The sequence below is a fragment of the Melanaphis sacchari genome, unplaced genomic scaffold, assembly GCF_002803265.2.
Source record: "Melanaphis sacchari strain LSU unplaced genomic scaffold, SCAv2.0 Contig1531_pilon_pilon, whole genome shotgun sequence".
In the NCBI taxonomy this organism is placed as follows: domain Eukaryota; kingdom Metazoa; phylum Arthropoda; class Insecta; order Hemiptera; family Aphididae; genus Melanaphis; species Melanaphis sacchari.
The window spans coordinates 7,693-17,851 of record NW_020270671.1 but is presented as its reverse complement, the minus strand read 5'-3'; the positions used below and the strand labels follow the sequence as shown (position 1 = coordinate 17,851).

Here is a 10,159-nt window from a genome sequence, read left to right as displayed (position 1 = left end):
TCTTGTATTATACACCAAATGTCCTCACCACAGTTTAAGAAAATACTAAATATATTTGACTCAAAAACCAACATATTACAATAACAAAATAATTTAAAATTACCATGGTATTTTTACAAAAATATAAAAACCAGAATATCTCCAACAATTACACTAACATTATTCAGTGGAATGTGAGAAGTCTCCCTGCACGTCTCCCATCCTTACAACACCTCTTATCTGATCATAAATGCTCAATTGCACTTCTCTCTGAAACCTGGCTTTTACCTTCACGTGCCCTTACAATGCCACAGTTCAAAATCTATAGATCCGATCGCTCTGATGGCTATGGTGGTGTAGCTATTGCTGTCCATAACTCCTTCAAATCCAAACTAATTCCTTTAGATATTGCTACCAGAAATAGATTTACCCACTGTAAAATTGACATCATAGGTATCGAAGTGCATCTTATCAATTCACACCCTCCTTTAAAATTTTGGTCCTGCTACATCCCCAGTAATTCTAATGTTCCTTCCAATTTATGGCATGAATTTTTTAACCTGATATCGCATAATACGCTACTTGGTGGCGACTTTAATGCATTTCATCCCGCTTGGGGCTCTCAACTTGCATCCCGCCGTGGTTCTCAGATCTATGATTACATTAATTCTTTAGGTCTTTGTTCTCTCAACGATGGTAGTCCTACACATGTGGGTCGCCCCAACTCAACTAACTCAGCAATTGACTTATCTTTTTGTTCCCCTGATATAACCTGGTATCTATCTTGGCAAGTCCTCAAGGATCCTCACGGTAGCGATCATATCCCAATTATCATAACAGCTAATTTTAACAGGATCACTGACCCTGTACCATCTTGTTCCGCCTTGGATTCCTCACCTCCAATCTACTTACCTTTTAACTTCAATAAAGCCAACTGGTCATCATATTCTCTTCAAATTCATAATTCTATCTCTTCATTGACAAATTCTTCCTCTCCAGTTTTTTCCTATTCTACTTTCACCAGTATTATAAGCAACTCCGCCGATTCTACAATTCCTAAGAAAAGATTAAATACCAATCCTTATCCACCCTCCCCTCCCTGGTGGAATTCTGACTGTACCGAAGCTGTCAAAAACAGAACCTTTCTTTTTAGAAACTTTCGTCGCTCAGGCTCCATGTCTGACTTCATTAATTACCGAAACGCTTGTGTCCAAACCACCAGGCTATTAAAAAATAAAAAGAGGAAAAAATGGAAAAAATTTTGTTCGAATCTAAACCCATCTTCCCCCATACATCACCTTTGGTCAACAGCTAAGCGCTATAAAAACTGTATCAACCCTGTCAGACCTCCAGATAATGACGATTGGTTCGACTCTTTTTGTTTTAAAGTCGCTCCATGCTATGTCCCTTCTATATCAGAGGTTTGCCCTTCTGATCACTCTCTATACTCTCCACCTCATGTTCTCATTAATATTTTTACTATGTCAGAATTAAATTTAGCTATATCTTCACGGAAATCTACTGCGTCCGGTCTTGACAACATATCACCTATTATGCTAAAACACCTCCCTTCAAATGCTCTGGTTTACCTTTTATCTATTATGAATAACATTCTATCATCAAATCAGGTTCCTCCTTCATGGACATCTTATCGTGTCATCCCTATCCCCAAACCTAATTCTAATGTTTCTTTTCGTCCAATTGCTCTCTCTTCCTCTCTTTGCAAAGTTTTCGAATATATGCTGAAAACTAGACTTGATTGGTGGCTAGAATCCAACTATGTTTTACCTGCAAATTTGTTTGCTTTTAGGAAGGGTTTGGGTACCATGGAATGCCTCTCGACTTTCATTGGTAACATTTACCATGCTTTCAATAATAAGGAATTCCTTGTCGCCACATTTGTTGACATCCGCGGCGCCTTCGATTCCGTGAACATTCCTACCCTCATTACCTATCTTCTCTCATTAAATGTCCCCCCTAAGTTCTGTAATGTTCTGTCTGCTCTCTTCAATTTCAGAAATCTTGTTTTCTTCTCTCCCTTTGGATCGTCAAATACTCGATCCACTTTCACTGGCCTTCCACAAGGTAGCTGCCTTAGCCCAATCCTATTCAATGTATATATGAGTATTGTTGAAAAGCATCTTTCTCAGTCTGGTCATAAATGTCTTATATACGCTGATGATTTAGTAATATTCTCTTCTAATAAACATCTTAATCTTGCTATTGATAACCTCAACTCTGCCCTGAAGGATCTGAATGATATCCTAATCTTTTGATGTTGCCCCTGAAAAATGCAAATCGGACATTTTCACTCGTCGTAGATATTTAAACAACCTTAATACTCATCTCAACAATCATTTTATCCCTTTTGTTCCCAGTATTACCTATCTTGGTATCACTCTCGACCCCAAATTGCGCTGGATTCCACATATTTCAACTCTCATGACGTTTGTTTCTCGATGGTCCAACTTCCTCCGATCGGTTACTGGTACTTGGTGGGGCTCTCACCCTTCAAGCCTATTATCTATATATTTGTCTATTATACGCTCCAAACTTGATTATGGATGCTTTCTTTTCGGATCGGCTTCCTTTTCTAATTGGAAAAAAATCAATAAACTCCAAGCCTCATGCATCAGAACCATTATGGGTTACGTCAGCTCTACACCTTGCCCTGCTATGGAAGTTGAATCTACCTGCCCACCATTTAATATCAGATGCCGCTGGCTTGCCGGCAAATTTCTCTTGAAATCATTATCCTATAGCGATCACTGTATCTTTGACACTTATTACTCACTGTACCTTAATTGGCGATATGTTCCTAAATCTATGCCCGTATTATCAGTTATAGCACATTCTATCTCAAATTTCCACCAATACATTATTAATTCAACTAAACTCCCTCTTTACGAGCAATCCTACGACTCTCTTATCTTTTCCCCTCAAATTCATTCTGATAATAAATTCTTTGATCTATCCTCCAATGATTTTAAATGTATGTCTTCTTCCTCGGTCAATGCAGCCGTTTTGAATTATCTTAATGAACGCTTTTTTAACTTCATCGCGGTTTATACTGATGGATCAGTCTCCCCTCTCTCCGCTGGATATGCGTTTTTTATTCCTGATCTACAACTCTCTTTTAGCAATAACCTTCCCCCCTACGTCTTCTTCCTTTACAGCTGAGTGGTATGCCATCACCGAAGCCTTAAAACTTATCCAAAATTTCCCCCCCTAATAACTACTTAATTATATCAGATTCTATGTCGTGCCTCCAAGCCTTAAATTCAAACCCATTTAACTCTCATCTGTCTCCACTTATTCTTCGCATCAAGTCTCTTATTTTTACATTAAATCAAATTAACTATAACATCCACTTTCTTTGGGTTCCTAGTCATACAGGCATATATGGTAATGAAGTTGCTGACCACCTGGCTAAATCTTCATCCAATCTCATCTTTCCTTCTATGCATCAACTCCCCCATTCTGACCTCACACCTCTTATAAAACTATACTCTACTAATATTTGGTTCTCTCTCTGGAATAATCTACCTGCTGATTTCGCCCCAAGATACAGAAATATTACACCAAATATCCTTAAAAAAAACCTGGTTCAATAACCTACACTTACATAGACCATATATAGTACAATTTAATAGGCTACGCATAGGGCATCACCTTTAACCCAGCCACTCCTTTAAACTTGGCCTTAATGATTCTCCATTCTGTACTCTTCACCTGAATGAATGCATTTGTGACTTATCTTATATTCTACTTGACTGCCCTGCCCTACAACTCAAACGCATTATTTTAGTTAATGAACTTAAGACTCTTGATATCCCCTTAAATATCCACTCCATACTTAATACAAAATCTACTACCGCCATTAAATTAATAATTACCTTTATATTGGATGCTGGCTTTATAATTTAATATGTATTATAATGTTTAATATATAATGTTATTTTATGTATTATCTCTGTAATAGTCGAGCTGTCATAGTTGTAAACTAATAGCTAATAAAAATAAAAATAATAAAAAAAAAAAAAATAAATCAATCATAGGTATAAATGAAATAGTTAGCCGTGCCACACATCAGGTGACAGCGTCTATTAAGTCACGTATAAATAATTATTCTGTTACCATGGACATGCTGATATTACCAAAAATTACCGGAAATCTCCCAACCAACAATATCGATACAAAAAAATGGTCTATACCCGAGGATATTAAGTTGGCGGATTCTAGGTTTTTTAAACCGGGAAAAATAGATTTATTTGGTGCTGATTCCTATTGGGAAATAATGTGCTCGAGAAATTTCAAACTTCACACAATGGGTCCGTACTTACAGCAAACAATGTTTGGATGGATAATTGTAGGACCAATAAATGAGATTTCATCAAAAAACAATTCAATAGCTTCGTAATAAATGAAGATAATTATTCAAATCTGGAAAAGGATATGGGAGAATTTTAGAAAGTCGAAGAATTTTCATTATGCAGACGAAACGTCGGAAGACGCAATTTGTAAAAAACATTTTTTGGATAATGTATCAGTAGATTCAACGGGAAAATTTGTCGTAAAACTGCCGTTTCGTGATAACGTAGACAAATTAGGCGAATCATATAATATCGTGGTAAAAAGATTCTTATCGTTAGAGCGGCATCTTGCAAAAAATCCCGAGCGATATAGTCAGTATAAAGGTTTCATGGAAGAGTATGAACGTTTGGGACATATGGAAAAGGTTAATGAGGATAATGACCTATCAGGGAAAACGTATTATATGCCACATTCCTACGTTCTAAATGATAGTAGCCGATCAACTAAATTACGAGTAGTATTTGACGGCTCATGCAAATCAGAATCTGGACTATCGCTAAACGATGTACTGTTAAAGGGCCCCATATTACAAAACGAACTCATATTAATCGTTGCTAGATTTCGTACCCAAAAATATGCATTTTCAGCTGACATAAAAAAAATGTATAGTCAAGTATGGGTTGATAAGGCGGATTGAGATTATCAGCGTATATTGTGGCGCAGTGACCCTAATGAGCCAATTAAGAAATATAGATTATGTACGGTAACGTGTGGAACGGTACCTGCAAGTTTCTTATCTGTGGCCTGTCTTCATAAATCGGCAGATATTACTAAAATGCGTCCGGAGATAGTTCAAATAATAAAACATGATTTTTGTGTTGACGATTGCTTAACAGGTGCATCAACATTATCAGAGGCTTTAAATTTGCGTAATAAATTGATTAAATGCTTAAGTAACAATGGATTTGAATTAAGCAAATGGACAGCTAATCATGCCAATTTATTAAGATATATACCAATTCCTAATGAAAACTCACTATACTCATTAAATATGGAAACTGAAGCAATAAAGACATTAGGTTTGTATTGGGATTCAAACTCGGATAGTTTTATTTATAAAGTGTCGTTACCAAAGCCTGAACATAAGATAACCAAACGAGGTATCTTATCTAATATTGCGCGTCTGTTCGACCCGCTCAGTTTGCTTGGACCCGTTATCGTAATCGCTAAAATCTTAATGCAACAATTATGGAAATTAAAAATAAATTGAGATGATGAATTATCATCGGAAATGCAAATGAAATGGAAAAAATATTTAAAGGATCTAGATCAGTGTAATAATCTTAGTATCCCGCGATGGTTGCAGTGTGATGACGCAGTAAATATATATATATACACGGATTTGCCGATGCGTCGTGTAAAGCATACGGGGCTTGCTTATATACATAATATAGTATGCACACGCACAGACGGCACTCGCCATTCGCAACTAGTATGCGCAAAATCAAGAATTGCGCCGATAAGTATAATGACAATACCGCGATTGGAGTTATGCGCTGCAGTACTCTTATCAAAATTAATAAAAAAAATAGTTCCGACGTTACGTATTAATGTTACAAATATTTTTTGTTGGAGTGATTCCAAGGTGGTATTAGCGTGGATCGCATCGGATTCAATGCGTTGGAAACCGTTCGTTGCTAATCATGTGAGTAAGGTTCACAATTTAACACCACAATGCTCGTGGTCGTATGTTAATACAAAAGAGAACCCAGCTGACATTTTATCCAGGGGGGTGTGATGTTCAAAATATACAAAAATGTACATTGTGGTGGAACGGACCAGCGTGGTTGACCGAAGAGCACACGAGATGGAAAACACTCTATCAAGTACACGAAGACAAGGAAACATTATGTGAAGAGCGGAAACAGTCAAAGTCAATAGTAATGGTCACTGAAGTAAAGGTAAATTATTTTATACAACTGTGTGAAAAATATTCAAAATTAAGTCGGTTTCAGCGTGTGTTTGCATATATAGTGAGGTATGTGAATAATATTTTTAAAGTTTTTAAATGCATTAATAATCTGTGGGTGTATAACAACTGTATATAGTTAATAACGAATATTATTATTATTATTTTATATTGTTTTCTCCGACAAAATCGAATATCTATTATTAGTATAATTTATAATTATTTTTATTTTTTGTTGTCGTCGTCGTCGTCGGCGATAACGATTATTATTACTGCAGTCGTGTTGTTATTTGTTATTTTTAATTTTCTTCATAATTTGTATACATCGTATTTTACATAGCATACGGACGACACTAACTCACTTGATAGTATTATTATTTTATTAAAACACGAGCACCCGCAATAATAAGACGTACATAGTTTACACATGCGATATATGAACGATTATTTCGTAGGTAAGTACTTATTTTATATTATTACACTTTTAATTTAATAATTTAAATTATAAATTATTTTTATAAATATATTATTAGACAGTTTAACACACAGATTTGTGTATATTATTATTTTGAACTAGTATTCATATTTATTATTATTGCTATGGCGAAATAGTTTTGTCAAGTTTAGTCAACTTGGTGTAAATCAATCGTAATAATTATTTGATGGAAATGTGTACAATTAGGTTGCCTACATAAACTCCCATTTTATTTATTACATTGTGCAGTTTGTATTTAAACTCTAAAAAATCATACCTACATGGTATTCATTGAGAATAAATCTATATTTGTAGTAAGTGGGTATAATTACTAGAACTCGGGACTTAATACATGAAAAATTATCAAAATATATGCAATAAACAACTAAACAAGCGTACTAAATTTATGGTTTCTAAACAATATTTTAAAGAAACCACAGTTCTAAATTTCCATATAAAATTTGGCACTAATTATATATATTTTTGTTATTACTAATTAGCCTTATCTAATTTCTATTTTATAACACTTTAGGGCTGTGTAACGTGTAGAATAAAAACTTTTTTAAACATCATAAATCATAAAAATACAAATCATGACAAGCAGAGATAGAGATAGATTTAGAAAATACGAATCGGGAAGTAATAAAAGAGCACGTCAACAGCAAAGAGACGATTTTATAAAAAAACAAACGGGATCTTTCGATAAATATCTTAAACCAAGTCCAACTACATCTCAAAAAAATTTTGCATCTGTTTTCCCTAAAACCAATAATGAATACGTCAATATAATTTCTGATAGTTCAACAAGTATTTATGAACAAAATTCACCTCTAAAATCTGAAACTGATCACACCCTTCAGAATAACATATATAAATCTTTAGGAAATGAGGATTCAGTAGAAACTGTATTATCTACAATTTCTTATAATAAACAATCAGCAATTAATCAACATTTAAATAATTCTACTTTTGAATCTCTAGTAGTTATAACTGATTTAACAGACCCCGGAAATTGGCCAATCCATCTTACTCATGCTGTACGTATCGATATAGTAAAAAACGGGCCCTGTAAAGTGAACAATTTTAATTATCCAATAGACTCCGAGCAAAAAAAGTTTTCCGATTATTACTATACTCGCAGATTATCAAATGGTGAAGTTGTAAATAGATGTTGGCTAATTTATTCTAAAAAGAAAAACTGTGTTTATTGCTTTTGTTGTAAACTGTTTCCATTACATATTAATGGACTTAGTACAACAGGTATAAATGATTGGAGACATTTATCAAGAATACTGAATAAACATGAAAATTCTTCAAATCACTTACAATCACTAAAAGTTTGATATGAACTTAAAACTCGAGTCAATAAATGTCATACCATTGATAATGACCATATATAAATGATCGATAAAGAAAAAGCTCATTGGCGGAATGTTTTACTAAGAGTTCTTTCCGCAATACAGTATTTAGCTAAAAATAATGATGGTTTCCGAGGGTGTTCAGATATCTTATACGAGAAAAATAATGGTAAATTTTTAGGCATTATAGAAATGTTAGCGAAATTTGATCCGGTTATCTCTGAACATGTACGTCGTATTAAAGACAACGAAACGCATGTTCATTATCTTGGACATAATATTCAAAACTCGTTGATTTCCATGATGGCACAGGAGGTAAAAATTAAAATAATAAAGTTGATAAAGAATTCTGCTTATTTTTCTGTCATTATGGACACCACACCAGATATTAATCACTGTGAACAACTTTCTATTATAATAAGAATTGTACAGATCGATTTTGAAAATGAATCTAGCTATTCTGAAATAAAAGAATATTTCATGGACTTTGTACATATTAGCTCAACTACTGGAATGGATTTATCAAATATTTTGATTGATAAATTAAAAGAGTATGGTCTCTACATACATTACATTCGAGGACAGGCTTATGATAATAGGGCGAATATGGCAGGTTTATATAAAGGTGTAAAGGCTCATATTTTAAAACAAAATCCACGTGCATTTTTTGACCTGTGTGCAGCACATAGCCTTAACCTTTGTCTTAAGGATGCTGGAGGAAGTTCTTCTATGGCTCAATTATTTTTTGGAATGATTGAAAGGATTTATGTTTTATTTTCAGCATCTATAAACAGATGGGAGATTTTAAAAAAAAACATTGTAATAAGCTTTCTATAAAAAAATGGGCAGAAACCCGATGGAACAGTCGTGTGAACGCTGTGAAAGCCATTCGATTTCAATTAAATGAAGTTGTAGAAGCTTTGGAGGAGATTTCGGATACAGCAAATGATTTAAAAATAAAAAGTGAATCACATTTTTTAGTCAAAGAAAATGTACCTATGAATTTATTTTAAGTTTAATAATATGGTATGATATTTTATCTGAAATAAATATTGTTAGTATGAGTCTACAGTCAGTGACAATTGACTTAGATGTTTCAATGAGTTTACTAAATGGTTTAATTATTTTTTTGGAAAACTATAGGGAAAATGGATATGCATTAGCTAAAGTTAAAGCAGAAGAAATTATATCACCAATGGGAATTAAAATAAAGTTTAAAAAAAAATAGAATTAGAAATTGTTTCATTATGAAAGTATAGATGATTCTTTGAACAATGAGGAAGAAAATTTTAGAGTGAAATACTTTTTAGTATTAGTTGACCAAACTTTGGCATCAGTGAAAAAAAGATTTGAACAAATAACTCAATACAATAAACAATTTGGATTTTTGTACAGAATTGGCCATTTGAAAAATATGAGAGAAGAAGAATTATTTAAACATTGTCAAGATTTACAAATAACACTCACGGATGGCGAATCCGCAGATATTGATGCGACTGATTTATGTAGTGAGCTGATAATTTTTCGTACTATGGTCAATGAAAATACTACTGCCATTCAAGCTCTAAGAATTCTTAAAACATCTTGTGGTTCATTTCCTAATATAAACATTGCACTTAGAATCTTGTTAACTATCCCTGTGGCCTCTGCAGGTGCAGAAAGGGCGTTTTCAAAATTGAAAATTATTAAAAACTATCTTCGTAGTACCATTTCTCAAGACAGACTTTCTGGGTTAGCGATACTCTCAATCGAAAATGAATTAGCAGAAACATTAGATTACAACCAACTTATTGACCAGTTTGCACTTCAAAAAGCTAGAAAAAAACAATTCATTTAGTTATTGTATTGTTACATTATATTTGTTTTAAAATAAACCAGGAATATTGTTAAAAATAATTACTGTATTTAATTCATATTCTTACATTGTTTAATAATTTTTGTATTTATTAAAAGAGGATTTTATTAATATTTATTTAACATATAATTGAATTTATTAGAGCAATTAAAATATTTGGGAAAAACATTTAATGGATGGTACCTACGTAAATTTCAACTTGTATAATC

General features: G+C 33.3%; 2 protein-coding genes across 2 annotated transcripts; both read left to right on the top strand.

Annotated features, from left to right (window-relative positions):
• Positions 1 to 4,402: 4,402 nt before the first annotated feature.
• On the top strand, positions 4,403 to 4,990 carry LOC112592006. Its single transcript, XM_025335971.1, has one exon. It carries the CDS (start codon positions 4,403 to 4,405, stop codon positions 4,988 to 4,990), a length of 588 nt encoding a protein of 195 aa, XP_025191756.1.
• Positions 4,991 to 7,330: 2,340 nt separating this feature from the next.
• LOC112592005 lies at positions 7,331 to 9,932 on the top strand. Its single transcript, XM_025335970.1, has 3 exons — positions 7,331 to 7,642; positions 8,201 to 8,914; positions 9,330 to 9,932. The coding sequence occupies exons 1-3, from the start codon at positions 7,331 to 7,333 to the stop codon at positions 9,930 to 9,932; spliced, it is 1,629 nt and encodes a 542-aa protein (XP_025191755.1).
• The last annotated feature ends 227 nt before the right edge of the window (positions 9,933 to 10,159 follow it).